This window comes from Caretta caretta, chromosome 18, assembly GCF_965140235.1.
Source record: "Caretta caretta isolate rCarCar2 chromosome 18, rCarCar1.hap1, whole genome shotgun sequence".
Taxonomy (NCBI): domain Eukaryota; kingdom Metazoa; phylum Chordata; order Testudines; family Cheloniidae; genus Caretta; species Caretta caretta.
The window spans coordinates 20381051-20397198 of NC_134223.1; the positions used below are offsets into that span (position 1 = coordinate 20381051).

At 47.7% G+C, this 16148-nt stretch overlaps 1 protein-coding gene and 1 long non-coding RNA gene across 7 annotated transcripts in view; one reads left to right on the forward strand and one right to left on the reverse strand.

Moving 5' to 3' along the window:
* The window catches only part of LOC125624255 (uncharacterized), a 25961-nt gene extending 12657 nt beyond the window's left edge, over positions 1-13304 (reverse strand). Inside the window, exons 1-5 of one of the 2 annotated variants that reach the window (XR_007353254.2) lie at positions 13220-13304; positions 11336-11488; positions 9609-10626; positions 4372-5594; positions 566-668 (exon numbers count right to left, since the gene is read on the reverse strand). This is a non-coding gene — a long non-coding RNA (uncharacterized LOC125624255). Of the gene's footprint in view, positions 1-565; positions 669-4371; positions 5595-9608; positions 10627-11335; positions 11489-12505; positions 12859-13219 lie in introns of those variants that run through there. The other variant, XR_007353255.2, reaches the window with a different exon arrangement.
* The window catches only part of TP73 (tumor protein p73), an 87766-nt gene extending 71899 nt beyond the window's left edge, over positions 1-15867 (forward strand). For 4 of the 5 annotated variants that reach the window (XM_075120973.1, XM_048824736.2, XM_048824735.2 and 1 more), the window contains 10 exons: positions 559-745; positions 2925-3040; positions 4242-4351; positions 5245-5387; positions 6526-6614; positions 7408-7532; positions 9228-9382; positions 9960-10092; positions 11144-11237; positions 13242-15867. In XM_075120973.1, coding sequence (XP_074977074.1) covers positions 559-745; positions 2925-3040; positions 4242-4351; positions 5245-5387; positions 6526-6614; positions 7408-7532; positions 9228-9382; positions 9960-10092; positions 11144-11237; positions 13242-13562 — 1473 coding nt within the window. In that variant the 3' untranslated portion in view covers positions 13563-15867. The remainder of the gene's footprint in view (positions 1-558; positions 746-2924; positions 3041-4241; positions 4352-5244; positions 5388-6525; positions 6615-7407; positions 7533-9227; positions 9383-9959; positions 10093-11143; positions 11238-13241) is intronic. The other variant, XM_075120974.1, reaches the window with a different exon arrangement.
* The last annotated feature ends 281 nt before the right edge of the window (positions 15868-16148 follow it).

Consider the following 16148-nt stretch of genomic DNA (forward strand, 5'->3'; position numbering starts at 1 on the left):
AGGCACATGCCTGGCTCTCTGGCCCAGCCAAGGTGCAAAAAGGCAAATGAAGATGGGGCAGTGGAGGAAGAGGGCTGCAGACCAGGTGATCTCAGCCAAGAGACATTTCTAAAAAGTGGGACATACAGGTTACAATCTACCTTGGCATGGGGCAGGGAGGCACTTAGCCTGAGGGCCCCAATGCACCCCCATCCCCCTGGCCTGGATAAATTACATTGCTAGCTCTTTGGGGCAGGGAGCGTGTCTCACTGTATGCGTACAGCACCTCATGCTGATTGGGGCCTTTTGGTGCAACTGTAATATAAATAAATAAAGGAGCCAATCCTAGGTGTGGGTTTTCTGGAGCTCTAAGAGCGCGCTGGCCTGAGCAGCGGTGTGGACCCCACAGTGCGGGGCACACTGGCATGGAGACACAATGCCTGCACCGCAAAGCCCCATGGGCTCAGTCTCTCCAGCTGCTGTGACACGTCTGATACCGCGATCCATTCCGTCCCCGACCACCCTTTGCACGGGCCACGGGATGTGCCCTAACACCCAGCTCTCCCTCCTCTTTTCCAGTACTCACCGCTGCTGAAGAAGCTCTATTGTCAGATCGCCAAGACATGCCCCATCCAGATCAAAGTGTCCACGCCGCCCCCGCCAGGCACCGTCATCCGGGCCATGCCCGTCTACAAGAAGGCAGAGCACGTGACAGAGGTGGTGAAGCGCTGCCCCAACCATGAGCTGGGACGTGACTTTAATGATGGTGAGAGCTGGTCTCCTGCCCCTCAAATAGCGGGTCAGTGTCTCCGTCATCTGCCCAGCTGGTGGGGACAATGATTCTGTTTGAACCTGTCTCATGCTGGTAACCTGTATCCCGGAGCTTCCCCATAACCAAGACTAGCACTAGAAAATGAGCAGGGCCATGCGACACCTGACAGGTGGGGTTCAAGACCCTCCATTTTCACTCCTGTATACAGGAGTCTTCCCTTCCCCACCCCACCCCAGCCTGTTTCACTCTGAGAACCAAAAAGCTGCCTGTGAAGCTCAGATGAAACCAGCACGTTTTGCCTGGCGTGTGCTGGGAACCATCGCTCCTGGCAGCCCCAGGACTGGACTGATGGCGAGTGAGACAGATGAGGTCTGAGCAGAGGCAGAGCTAACAAGCCCTGGAAGCACTCCTTGAGCCAAGTGCTCCATCCACTCTGTGCTAGGACAGCATCACCCTTTACCTTACCTCTCCCTGTGCTGTCTGTCCTCTTGGTGGTGGTAACAGGACAAGTGCCCGCCACAAATTATTTCAAGGTCAGATCTGCTTGCCTGTTAGGTATTTTTCACCTACGAGCTAAGCTACAAATTCCTCAAGTTGCTGCTTGTGACACTCGGACAGAATTTTCAAAAGTGCCCAAGTTCCAAATCCACAAAGGTATTTAGGCACCTAATGTCCATTGATTTCACTGGAAGTAAGGAGCCTAAATACTTCTGAGCATCTGTACCTAAGTGACTTGGGAGCCTAAGTCCCCTGGACATCAATGGAGCAAAGCTACTTAAGTGATTTTGAAAATGTTACCCACTGACCTCCTCTGCCTTAAAAGGCAGGGAGCTTGGACCCAGTTTGGCTCCAGCTGGCACCCTGAGCTCCTCACTAAAGTCCATCTAGAGAAGACAAAAGGATCAGAGCCCCAAGTGTTACTTGTGAGATTCATGCTGTTATACATAACGTTCTGCTCCCAGCAGAACCCTTTGCCTGCTGAAAATGCAGCCCAGCCCCCTCAAATGCAGAAGGAAAGAATTGGGGTAGGTGTTTTGAAAGGGGTTAGGTAGTTAGGGGGCCCCCGCCTCTCATTGCAGGACTTGCCTGACGTGCCTCTGTTCAAGTGGGGCCCTGCTCTCTGGTCAGCAGGAATGAGCAGGTGTGAAGCAGAGACAAAGGATTCTTCAGGCAGGGCAATTGTCCGCGCCTTCACTGGCTCTGTCAGAACCAGACATTCAAGTCTCCCTGGCTGGGGCCTGCCTCGTACCCCGTTTCCACAGAGCCACGTCCAGGCAGCCCAGCCCGGGAAAGGGAAGGGAGTGATGCATGCAGCCACAAAATCATCCTTGAAAATGCTTCGATTAAGAAAGCATCGAAACGCCCAAACGAACAGTGGCTGTGACAGCAAACCTCCCTGTGCCCCGGGGAAGCCTGAGGCGACCTTTGCACAGGTCATTGGTGGCAATGCACCACCGAAGCGGAGCAGCCTCAGCGCCTCTGGAAATAGGCTGGCAAGAGGTTGCCATTTGGAATGTTTGGAGCCCACCGGGCTGCTTCAGGATTCTCCTGTCTTGCAGTTGCCCAGGGTTTCTCAGTCTCAGAGGCTGAGGGACAGCGGCCTGGTGTCTTGCTAGGTGTTTGTACTTGCCTACTGTGATGGGGCCCAGTCCTGATTTGGTTCAGGCCCACCTGGAACACCCAGTAAATTCAAAGGCAGATGAAAGTAAAAGTCAGTTAAACGAATTCTTTGGCTCCTCAGGAGAGTTTCAGGTTTAGGTTGAATGCTACGTTGGGTGGAATTTTCAGGTCAGGTTTTATGTGGCCTGACCCAAAACAGCCCCCTTTGGCCTCTTGAGAGAAGGTGGGGCTGAGGGGAAGCTGGAGAGAACAATGTCTACACGTGGAAGTTGAACCGGTTTAACTTCCATAGTTTTTTTTTTAAAACCATTTTACCAGAACCATCCCGTACAACACTCTTTCTAGTTTAACTCACTTATTTTGGTTGCGTTTAACCCAATTCCTAATCAACTTAAGCTAAACTAAAATGCATGTGGTGTAAACCAAAATGTGAGCGTCCACACTGCCTTTTGCCCTGGTTTAAGTAAACGGATTTTATAATCACCCCGTGCAACGTTCTTGGGTCGGCAAGCCCCCCCGAGCAGGGTCTTTCCTCTAACTCTCCCCTCTGCAGGCCAGTCCGCTCCAGCCAGCCACTTGATCCGGGTGGAAGGCAACAACCTCTCTCAGTACGTGGACGACGCTGTCACCGGAAGGCAGAGTGTAATGGTGCCATATGAGCCACCACAGGTATTCTCTTTGCTTGAAGAGGAACAGGGGCGCTGGGGCAGGGGGGAGGGTGAAAATACGGTTTGTAGTTTTCTTAAATAAAGTTACAGCTGCCTCACAAGCTCTGACCCGGCCACTGGCACCAAGGTGGCTAAAAGCAGCATCCGCCCTGGATGAGTTTCAGTCCCTGACAAAGCTCCTGATGGCACTGCAGCGTCTGGAGAGTAATATCCCTCACGCTGCAGCCCTGATAGCAAATACATTTTGCCTGTACTCCTTCCCTTTCAGGATTTGCCAAAGCATCTCACTTTAACGGGGAATCTTGCTTCAAACCCACTGGGATCACAGAGCATTGTGCAGGTTAACAGAAACTTCAGTCCAGCTAGTAACTGCTCAGGGGCACATTTGGCCAATAACGAAATTAAATAAAATGGTGAGTGGAAAGCTTAGCGCGCCCCCTAGGGCCCTGTTAAATTAGTGTCTTTGTGATGTTGATTTCCAGCTGCAATGTCACATGCCCAGGGCAATGAATGAAGTATCTAGCAGTAAGGTCCCACAAAACTGGCATGATATGAAAGTAACACAGGCACTCTGCAGTTACAGTGGCTACATAATCCCCATTCAAGGGGATATTTCTCCAGAGCAGTGGTTCCCAAACTTGTTCCACCGCTTGTGCAGGGAAAGCCCCTCGTGGGCTGGGCCGGTTTATTTACCTGCCACATCCACAGGTTCAGCCGATTGCGGCTCCCACTGGTCACGGGTCACTGCTCCAGGCCAATGGGAGCTGCTGGAAGTGGCGCGGGCCGAGGGACGTACTGGCCACTGCTTCCAGCAGCTCCCATTGGCCTGGAGCAGCGAACCGCGGCCACTGGGAGCCGCGATCAGGCGAATCTGCGGACGCGGCAGGTAGACAAACCGGCCCGTCCTGGCCCGGCCCGTCAGGGGCTTTCCCTGCACAAGTGGCGGAACAAGTATGGGAACCGCTGCTTTAGAGCAAGGGTCAGAAATTCATCTTCCCTGCCTTCCTCCATGAATATTCCCCCAAACACACACACACAAACCCCCCACTGATTTGTGAGCTGAGACACGCTTTTTGCACCTGTCTGGCTGCAGCCCATTGCTGCAGTGACTGAGGTCTGCCACCATGTCCCCTGGGCTTTTAACACCCTGCCCCCTACTAACCCCACCCCCCACATGATGTCATTTCCTCTCTTTTGGGCAGGTTGGGACTGAGTTCACCACCATTCTGTACAATTTCATGTGCAACAGCAGCTGTGTGGGAGGGATGAACAGACGGCCCATCCTCATCATTATAACCCTGGAGACAAGAGAGTGAGTCATTCTTATGGTACCTGTGCTGCAAAGGACAGACATCTGCTCCCCTCCGCACTCCTGCGCCTGGCTCTCCTGGGCCCTCCTGGACAGATTACGAGCTGAACGGCAGCTGCGTAAATAGCTAGAGAGAGGCTCACCCAGTTCACATCTGGGGATGAACCACGCACGGCCTGGGGAGAACCTCAGCAGTGAAACAGAGGAGTTAGCAAAACTCCAGAGCCTGATTTGCAAGACCTCTGGAGGAGAAGGCAGCCCATAAAGTTCTGGAAGCTGCAGCCCAAAGCAAACTCCTGGCCAAGCATCTTTGGCATGGAGAGTCCAAAGCACAGTGAAGAGGTGGGAAAGTGGCATTCCCTGACTGGGAAGTTAGTGACTATGAAGAGCCTTAGAGGGTGGGTGTGGGGGAAGGTAGAAATACACAGGGGCATGGGCTTCTCCTCTGCACACCTTTCACAGCCTGGAAAAAACTCTTGCTCCCTCCTGTCTCCCAAGGTGTAACTGTATTAGTCCTTTGCTAATCAAAGATGAAAGGCCACCGGGGGAAATTCACCCCTAGTCAAAGAGACCTGCACAAGAGCCCGTGCATCACTGTGAGACTGTACGTGGAACACAGCACCTTGTGTGCTGCATCAGGCCTGGTGTATATGTACAGCAGCCTTGGGCTTCTAAGATCAGCAAATTCCTGCAGAGCCCTTGTTAGGTGCTCACAGGAGGGGAATTCCTTTTCCTGAACTTTTCTTTTTAGTATTTTCTGGAGTGTTTAAAAGCTTTTTGAAGAATTGATCAACACAAAGTCAACGGACAGAAACCCAACCCCATAGAGAATGAGGTTTAGTCTGATTAGTTCCCTAAAAAAATAAATCCTTTTTGGTTTTTACTCTGCTCCCCAGTGGCCAAGTATTGGGGAGGAGATCGTTCGAAGGGCGGATCTGCGCCTGTCCCGGCCGAGATCGGAAAGCCGACGAAGATCATTACCGAGAGCAACAAGCCCTGAACGAAAATGCAGCTAAAAATGGCAACGTCAACAAGCGCAGTGAGTCCTCCTTTCAGGAAAGGGTGAATCTCAACTCCGAGTGAGACCCCCAGCTTTGTGCTGCCTAGCACTGCTGAGCTGGTGTTGTCCAGGGCATGGCCCATGCTTCCGGGGCAGCAGCAACGAACACTCTGAACTACGGAACTTGGGTGGTGACGTTTAGCTGAAGAGCAGTACTCCGATCCAAACGTCATCGCTCAGATCCAGCTGCAGTCAGAAAAACAGAGTGGCATTGTTAGTGGAGGTGGTTCATTGTCCAGATCTATTTGTTCATCATTATTATTATTAAAGGCAAGTGTTTGTTAGTGCTGAGATAGTTAAAAAACTAACATGCTCCATAAGCTTTAAGCTTATTTCCTGCAGGCATCAGAAAGGAATTTTTTGCCCCCTCTCTTCCCATCCAGCCGTGGCCAATTACGTACTGTGGGTTTTTTGCTGTACTCTGAAGCATTGCCCCTCCCAGAGATAGGTTAGCAGCAGGCAAAGCCTCTGTTGAGTGTAGGGCTGGGGGCTGAAGTGGGAGGCAGAGGGAAAGAATTTTCTGTGTAAGTTTATTATATTTCATCACTAATTCCACACCCCCAAATAAATTGGGCACATACTGAGCTAAATCTTCTCAGGGCAGGTATTTAACTGTTCGCAGTAAAACCTTACAGAAGGCTCCTGGCAATTTATCAGCTCGTACACAAGAGTTTCTCACTAGCCCTCTATCACAATGGTGATAACTCATCTTTTAGGCACCTGTCAAATATTTACGCTCCTAGCAAGTGTGTGAATTTAATGATCTGTACTGATCTTCCTCAACTTTAACAAAGCAAATCACTACGAAGGGCCTAGGGACATGCAGCAATGCCCTCTTTCTCCCCTTGTGAGCTGGAGTCATAGTTAGGTTTGTGCAGTAAGGTTTGCATTGTCCAGCAATGGGCTTGGAGTTCCTCTTGTTGGTAGTCAGGGAAGCTCTGGGTTCTGGCTTTCGTTCAGTGGGGCCCTTCAGCAGCTGCCTGCCCTACTAGGAGCTATTGCATTTACTCTAACACAGTTCCCAGTCTAACGTTATAGAAGAACTAGGGAGTGGCCGCTTAGATGATCACATTTAACTTGATTTTTCCGTAATACTGTTTCCCATCTCCTTCCTCAGCTTTCAAGCAGAGCCCCCAGGGGATTCCAGCACTAGGGGCTGGCATTAAGAAAAGGCGGCACGGGGAAGAGGAAATGTATTATGTCCCAGTAAGTATCAAATCTTCTGCTGCACGCAGTGTCTGAGCCCTGCTCTGGGAGAGCACTGGCGCTGGCCCCTGGATAGGATATGGGGGAGCGGCTCCCAGAATTCAAAGGGCAATGAAGTGATATTTTACCTAGCTGAAAGGATGAGGCCTCCCCAGACTGGCATTCCCAGCAGTACACAGCACTGAAGCGCTTTACTTTGGGTGGCTGGCGCTTACTGTCCTGATGAGTCCTTACAGAGGGCAGACAGGGTGCAAGGAGCAAGACTGATGAGGCTAAGAATGGGTACAGTGAAGAACAGGCTGGGAACAAGTCTGCAACGAACGCTGAGCAATGAGCAGCAGGAGCGGAGATCCAGAATCATGCACTGGAATTGCTTTGCATTCCCAGGGCAAAATAGCCTGCTCCAAAACAAGGCTGCAAGTCACCTTCCTCCCTGATCCCACCGTGGCCAGAGGGAATTTGGCTTTGTGTGCCTTCAACCAGGGACTTGGCTACCCCGTCTTCCTGCTGTTAGGGGAGGAGACACGTTATCGGACCCCCACTCTGCTCCTGCAGGAAGGGGACTAGAGGAGACCATGCGTTGTAACTGGATTTCTTGAGGATGGCTCCCCTAGAAGCATGGAATCCCAGGTAGCTGCTTGCCTTGCTTGTGCTTAAGGCTATCCTCACATTGTCCCTTGAGTGGGCTGGGTAAAGGAGGGGGAAGGTGGGACTGGCTATGAGAGAGGGTCCTCAGCAAACCGGACAAGGCAAGTCAGACTGAAGTACAGGCTCGCCTTGGTCCCTGATTCAGGTTCGCGGCCGGGAGAACTTTGAGATCCTCATGAAGATAAAGGAAAGTCTGGAGCTAGTGGAGTTAGTTCCACAGCAGCTGGTCGACTCCTATCGGCAACAGCAGCAGCAGCTCCTGCAGAGGCAGTAAGTACCATGACCTTATTGTCCACTGTCGCCACAAGAGGTCTCCAGAGATACGTCGAATTAACCACAAGACATAACAGGGATCCAGGAAGCTGGCCTGACCCACCCTCAGGGTTCTTATGCTTTGTATAACTATGGGGTGTGGAGAGGCCTCTACCACCTTCCAGAGAGCCCCTCACTTTGATTCCTCCTTGGTAGTCACCAATATTGGGTGGGGGTGGGGCCAGACCTTCATTCTTCTCTCTGGAATAAACTATTCTTCCTCTTTGTTTATTGTTTCCCTGACTAGACATTGATGAGCACCTTGGGAACGTATATTATGATAAAATAAGCCAGAAACCAGATACACCTTACACTGCTACTTAACTCTTACCCAGAGCTCTTCAGCCATATCTCCCACAATAGTTTAATGGTGGGTAGACTGCAGAATAGATTCACTGATTCCAAGGCCAGAAGGGATCACTATGATCATCTAGTCTGACCTCCTGCATACCACGGGCCATAGCACTTCCTAACAATAATTCCTAGAGCAGATCTTTTAGAAAAGTATCCAACCTTGATTTAAAATGGTCAGTGATGGAGACTCCACTATGACCATTGGTAAGTTGTTCCAATGTAATTACTCCCACCGTTAAAAAATTACGCCTTATCTCCAGTCTGAATTTGTCTAGCTTTAAATTCCAGCTATTGGATTGTTATATCTTTCTCTGCTAGACTGAAGAGCCCATTATTAAATATCTGTTTCCCCATGTAGATAGACTGTAATCAAGTTACTCCCTAGACTTCTCTTTTTTAAGCTATGAAATCTGATTAAGCAACAGCAGTGAAAAATGGAATGCAAAGAAAGGAAGTGACTTGTCCAAGGATGCAGAGACAGTGACTGGAAGAGTTGGGAATAGAACCCAGCTCTCCTGACTCCCAGTTGGGGACCTCTCCATGGGACCACACTGCAGTGTGCACCTTACTTCTTCAGTGACAGGTGATAGTTGCCCATCAGAAGCTTTAGTTCTGCACTGCTGGTTTAATGGGTAGGAGGTGGAGAGCAGCATCCAAGCAAAGAGTGTTGGAGAAAGACCGACACAGAAGTGAAATCAGCAAGCAGGGGCTGTAGGGTATATTGCAAGTGAAGCCTCTGACAATATATCTCCATAAAGCAATGTGATCTATGGGTTAGAATGGATGAGCAAGGACCAGGAGCTCCTGAGTTCTTATTCCATCTCTCCAACTGACCCACTGTGAGAACCTGGGGATGTCATTTCACCTTTCTGCCTCCACTTCTCCATCTGTAAAATGGGGATAATTCTGCTCCCTTACCTTATAAGGAGGTTGGGAGGGACTCAACGTTAACGCAGGGCAGTGCAGATGGAAGCTGTGTAAATGCTATGTATTAGGATGCCCGTAAGGCCCCTGCTACGGTCCCCGTACTGAGGTGAAGCCAGCTGTTCCGCATCCCATGCACATTCCAGACAAACCAGTACAGAAGTTGATTTCCCCAGTAGGGGTACAGCACGATTTGCACCAGTACCCAGCCTTAAACCAGTGTCAGTCGCGTCTAGAGCAGGGTTTTGCACTGGTGCAGCTATGCTGCTGGCTAAAATCTCAGTATGGACAAGGCCGAGGTCGGAGTCCCTAGAGAGGTTTGATTTGCTCAGTCTCCACTAGGGTCTCACTGACCGTGCCACTCTTCCCGAGCAGGAGTCACCTGCAGTCCCCTTCCTCCTATGGGCCCGTCCTTTCGCCAATGAACAAAGTGCATGGAGGAGGGATCAACAAACTGCCGTCTGTCAACCAGTTGGTGGGGCAGCCACCACAACACAACTCCAGCTCTGGGCCCAACCTGGGCCCAATGGGTAAGGCACCCGCACTGCCATGTGACACGGGCTCTGCAATCGCAAAGGGCCAAGAGGCCAGACAGATAGACAGCCGCCTCGGCTAAACAATACGTAAAGCAGTGCAAAGCTCCCTACGCCGAGCTCCAAATTCTTCCTCCTCCCGCTCTCCCAGGCCAAGCAGAGTAGGTTACCATGGGCTTGGTCATTAGTCGCTTATGCAGCTACATTGCTCAGAACAACTCACCATGCCGAGAGCTGGGAAAGCCCTGCCCAAGCCAGGCTGCCTGGATCCACGGTGTAGCCGCTGTCTGCAAAGGTTGCCCCTGAATCTGTGGATTGTGGGGGTGGAACCTCCAGCTTCTTCACCCCTCCTCCACGCAATGGGTGAATTCCCAGGGAATCCTGCCAGTTAACACTCAGGATCTTGGGTCCCTGAGGTGGGTTATTCCTGCAGATTGGAGAATGGGGCTCTGTGCTTGGGAAAGGACAGTTGTAGCTTCTTTAAGTTAAATCAAAAACTTTTCAATGGTTCTCCCCTGTACGCTCTGGGCACAGTCCAGGAGATGGAAACCCTTTTGCTTTTTCTTGTGCTCAGGACCCGGAATGCTGAACAGCCACCCCATGCAATCCAATGGAGACATGAATGGAGGCCACTCCTCCCAGTCCATGGTCTCAGGTTCACACTGCACTCCTCCTCCACCCTACAACCCTGACCCCAGCCTTGTCAGGTAGGGACGTCACCGGTCCTGTGGTGTGTTGTCCGTTGTTGTTTCATGCTCTTTTCCTTTACTCTAACCTTCAAAGATATGTTTAGCAACTGGTCAACTGGTCACTAGTTCCAACTGAGAAATCACTGCTCATGAAACCAGAGAGCGTTTTCCTCACCCCTCTTCACTTCAGAAATTGTCCTCGCCGGCCAATTGCTGGTTAGAAACACATATCACCTGGAAAGATCTTTGGCTTATTCATTCTCACTAAGTTCATTCAAAACTTGATCCCTTTAGCAGACTGATATGAAAAGGCACCTTGCCCTGCATGTCAAACACTGGCATATAACTTTGCAGATCTTCCTTCTTCCCCCTTTCGGACCAATGGTGACTGGAAATGGCAGTAGAGGATTTATATCCAGACATTAACAGGTCTGTAGTCTGTGATTTGATGTCCTTCTTAAAGAACCGATACCTCAGATGTTTTCCCAGATGGTCTACCAGAATCCCGGAGTAGCACAATCCGTGCTAGCATTGTGTAGCTACAGCCAAGCCCTGTACATAAAATATTTCAGCACCAAATGTTATAGTGCAAAGATTAATTGTTGTTGACCAAATCGCTTAAGGCCAAATTCCACAACCCTTCCTCAGTCAAGTTGCTCCAAGGGGAAAATTAATCCCTAGAGTAATTCCATATAGGTCATTTAACTGAGACATTGAAGACTGCTGAAGCCAGTGGAATTATGTTAGGATGAATTTGGTCCCATGGGCTTTACCTCTCCAACATTAATGCCAAATTAGTTTGCACTTTTCAGCCCCAAGAAAACTCTGACCAGGAGTTTTGAGGATCCCTGAAATGGGTTCTTGCTACGCTTCCAATTTCTTGCATCCCACAATACCATAGTAGCATGAGAAGAGTTGCCAAGCCTTCAGATGAAATAAATGAGTCCAGTAAAATGTCCCCATACCCTCACATGAATTCAAAAGTGCTTTGCCACAATGGTGACACTTGAGAACACAGCATATATACCTGACAAGTTAATGCCACTTTATTTTCAAATTCTTTCTGCAGTTTTTTAACAGGCTTGGGGTGTCCAAACTGCATCGACTATTTCACCTCACAAGGGTTACAGAATATTTACCACCTGCAGAATCTAACCATAGAGGTAAATGCTTTGGGAAGATCTCTTCTTATCACTTGTTTCTACCAGCTGTTGATCTTAAAACAAGGACAACCAAATAAAGGAAATAAATGTGCACCTACCTATCATACAGGCTTTATAGGCATGTTTTATGTTTCCCAATTATGCATTCTTTGTAGTCCTATAGATTTAGAATAGTGCTATCCTTAAAAGAAACTGTAATATTCTCTACTGTTGATTTTTCCAGGCTGTAGGATGCAAGGCCTAGCAGAGATCTGAATTAAGAAAGAAATGCAAACAAAAATAAAAATGAAAAAGAATTCAGGTGCAATCATTCTCCTCATGTGCACATCTAAAATAAAGCCAAAGATACAGAAATCAGACTTTGAATTGATTTTCACTAAATATGTCTACTGAAACAAATCACAGTACTCAGGGACTGACCCTAAGCCCACTGAGCAATGGAAAGATCGCCCTTTGACTTTGATGAGCTTTAGCTCAGAGCTGCAGGGCCCAGCTGCTTCCCTTGCAAATCAGGAGTAACTGCACTGGCCAAATGGAGTCACATTAGCAATAAACCAGAACAAACAAGGTCAGAATCAAGCTTTTTGTATTTAGCAATTTTTTGTTTCAACCCCAGGACCTGATATTGTGGGCTGGCTGGTCAAGAGCTGTAATTTTTTTTTTTAATTGATACATTACACGGGAAATGCTCTAATTTGTGTTTAAACACCTTGCCTCTGGGTGTGGTGAGTTTTATTGTAGCTATTTCTTGGTTGAAGAACAATCTCTTGGGAGAGGAGGGGCCAACTTTGCATGAAATTCACCTGCCTTTGGTGCCGATGAAAATTGTAAGGTCATCCAGCCAGTCTTGACATTAGTGAGGCAAGGGGCTCCCTCAGTACAGTAATGTAACCAGCATACACATAATGCATTAACACTTTTCATCTATGATAGACCCCAAATAAATCCCAGACTCAGTATTTTGACCAGGACAAAGCTCTTATCTTGATCCCATCTCATTCTTAAAATATTTGCTGTATGCCTTCCTAGTCTAGCAGCTAGGAACCAATCAAGAACACAGATGGTATAATTATTGAAGACACAATGATTTTTCATTGGTAGCTGGGGCCAGTTGCATAGTCTTAGATTAGTTTTGGAACATTTTAATAACTAACCCTGTAAGTGATTTTTTCTTTAATCTGCCAAAAAGCACATGTATGGCACAGTCAAAATACATTGCTGGGTTGTGTGTCTGAGTTGACATTTTTAACCCCTAATTACATACTTACTTCTTATGGAATTAATGCTCACGAGTGAGTCTGTGTGTTTGGAGTTAATGTGGACCTCTAGCAGCAATTCAGTACGTCTGAAATACAAACCACTTGTATTTGTTCTGATGCAGCCTCTGGCATGTAGGATACAATCCTGAAGTTTTCATGCTTCTGTTTAACATTATGACCACAGCACTTAATGTCTGTGATGAATAACATCAGTCAGTGCACATGCTGGCATAGGTTAATGCACCAGAATCCTGTGACACTTCATATTGGTAGAGCAGAGAAACAGCAGCCATTCAGAGCTGATCATGCTTCCCAAGGCAACCTTTGCCCATCCTGCCAGCATTTGTGACCTGAGATTTTAGTTCAAGGCTTAATCCAGGTTATGATTATCCAGGGGAGAGAGAAATGATTGCAGGCAAAATGGGATGATGGTTTCCTCCTTATTTCAGTAAATTGAATGACCTGACTCCTCACATGGTGCTCTGCAACCTGCACAGTGAAGGCATTCAGCCTCACACCGTCCATTTTGTTAATTAGATTCATTTAAAGCAAAGGAATTCTCTTTTCCTTACAAAATGATATGGTATATGACCCAAAGCCCTGATCATCTCATGTGTTGACTATGTGGCTAGACCCACACACTGATCTAGACATTTAATGGTCCATGGGTTTGCCCCTCTCTTGACGATGCTGTTTAGCAAACGCATTTTTGAAGAGGCCCACCTTAGTGACGTTGTTGTTCTAGGATCTCGGAGCGCTGAAGGTCCCGGAGCAGTACAGGATGGTTATCTGGAGAGGCCTTCAGGAACTCAAACAGGGCCAGGACTATGGTGCCCAGCAGCTTCTCCGTTCCAGCAGTAATGCCGCCACCATTTCCATTGGCAGTTCTGGGGAGCTGCAACGGCAGCGCGTCATGGAGGCAGTGCATTTCCGCGTGCGCCACACCATCACTATCCCGAACCGCAGCGGGGCTGATGAGTGGGCGGACTTCGGCTTTGACCTCCCAGACTGCAAATCCCGCAAACAGTCCATAAAAGAAGAGTTCACCGAGGGCGAGATCAACTGAAGGTCTCCAGCAGTGCGGCAGCAGGAGACCAGACACAGAGATTTAAAGGAATGGGGGAAAATATAGAATCCCAGCCTGAAAAATGGAAAAACATTTCCAGCTTTGAGTGTCTGAAGAAATATTTTTTAACATGGCTTTACTCAAGAGATGGGAACTCAGAGCTGTGTGAGGACATGGGTCTGGGACCATCCCCTGGAGGAAAATTCCAACGGTTTTATGACAGGGGATCAAGGGAAGGAAAAAGGGCAGCTGCCACAGATCTCTCAATGGGCTGTAGAGTTTTTTTAGCCTTGTGTGGCAGGGGAATATTCACTTGCCAATGTACAGTGCAACTTTACAATTTGCTGGACCATTTTTGCATCAAACTCTATTGCAATGTAAAGGCAAAACACACACATTTTTCTTTAACTCTAGCCTGCCCCACATTCCACCCTATCCTCGCTGTCTGCTAAGGGACGGCTGAATAATAACAGACCTTTGTCTTGTGAAAGTGGTTTAACCCTCAACTGTTCCACTTTCTTTAGGGACATCTGCCATTGACTGATACCCAAGAACAAAAGGACTTGCTTTCCTGATGGACTGCCAAAAAGTATTTGTTTCTTTTGTTTTTTTGTAGAGCAGAAAAGCAACTTATTTGCTGATTCCAGACTGTGTGCATGTATCTAACTGATATTTGTGTATATAGACACATGCTGTATATACAGTATATTCACCATGCTGTAAGGATAGAGAGATTTATTTTCATGAACTTGTATGCTACAAAAATATTGATAATTTCCCCTAAATAAGACACTACTGTGTCATAATTAAATTAACTTCATGCTCTAGCATGTAAACATGCAAAAACCTGATATATTTCAAGCCTCACTTGTAAAAAAATCATTTTTCCCATGTGGATTTTTAATACAATTCTGGAGAGACAAATCCATGGACCCCACTGCTAGGAATTAGAGGATTCTGTATAATTAATTACAATTATTCACCCAAATCTTGCTCAAAGTTCCTGATATTGCCAGAACTCAGATTTTTTGTAGCACACCATTAATTTTACCTTAACCATTAACCTGTATGTGTAAAAAAAAAAATTGGATTTCCCAGACTGTTGATAATCATCCCCATCTGGTAAAATGATTATATTTTCCACATCAATGAGTGGAAATGGTTTCTTCCTTCCCTATAGTCCCTGTGGATAGGTGTTTTGTTGATTTTCCTCAAGCCTTTTGTTTGTCTGCTGGTTGAACTTAAAAACTCAGCAGGAAACAGTCAAGCATGCAGATGTATTCATCTCCAGGTCTTGTGCAAGTCAGCTGGAAACTCTCTGCGTGAGATTCTGTGAGACACCTCTAAGAGGCACAGCACAGAATTCACTGCACAGGCAGAGGAGGGGCTATGGTGGCTTTAAGCCAACTTTATACCCCTCCTCGTCCTGGACTACTATACAGCCCCATAGTTTAGACAGCCCTGAAGACCTAAATTATGGCAGCTTGGGGCTTCTACGCTGTCTGGAATCTCCACACTGCAGTCCTGCCTTTGGCATACTCCCTACACTGGGGCTAGCAAGGGGGTCCTTGAAAGAGCCTTGTGGCTATTTTCCACTGTGCTTGCACAGGGGGATTCCTCCCTGGCCTGATATGTTTTTAAGAGTTCCTTTATGCTGCTCAGGGCCTTTTACCGGGCATAAAGGGGCCAGAGGTAGGATTTCACCTATGAGCAAGTACAGCGTTCACCTCACAAGTTCTGCTTCTCCTCTCAAGCAGGATGGTCACTGTCCTCAGTCTTAGCAGAGGGAAGGCCACAGAGAAACTGAGCTGGACCTCTGCAAGTGCCAGCACAGTAGCACAAGTGTACTTGTCTCTTCCCCATTTCCACGCAGATTCCCCCTTCGCTGCTGGCAGCTCAGGAGCTTGGGAAGGCAGGAAACCACTGCTCTGCTCCTTGTAAATGACCAGCTTGGTTTCCACTGGCTTTTGCCCCAGTCCACCAACCTAAGCCAACCCAGCATATTTGAAAGCTGTACACTTGTGCACACTGTACTCTTTAGGGATTAGCACTTCAGGGCGTTGCTGAGCTGTGAACATGTGCTTTCTAAGTAGTAGTGAATTAAAGCACTTTAATGCTTTAAGATTTTTAAAATAATCATTCATGTTTTCAATGTTAACTAATGCTTTTTCCAGCAGTATTACTGGATATATTCCAACTCTATTAATTGTATTTTTTGTAATGTTATCTTTTGGAAAATGTGTTATTTTTATAGCTGTGGTTTGTTTGTTTTTTGTAACACAATAAAACACACGTCTGAAATACAGTGGCTCTGACAGAAAAGCAGCTCCTGACTAGATGGCCCAGGAGGTGATCTGATAATACTAATGATCTACAGCTTGGAGAGTTACCTTCTGCCTTTCAGAATTGGCCTGAAGTTTGAGCAGGAAATGGGAAGCTCGCTGTTGCAACTCAGTGAGTAGTGTGAAGATACAAACGAGCAAAGCACAGAAGTACTTACCCAAGCCAAAGTAAAATTAAGATAGGCTTTGAGTGCATTGAGAAAATTGCTTGCAGGATCCCATCATTCAAAATAAGACATGGCAT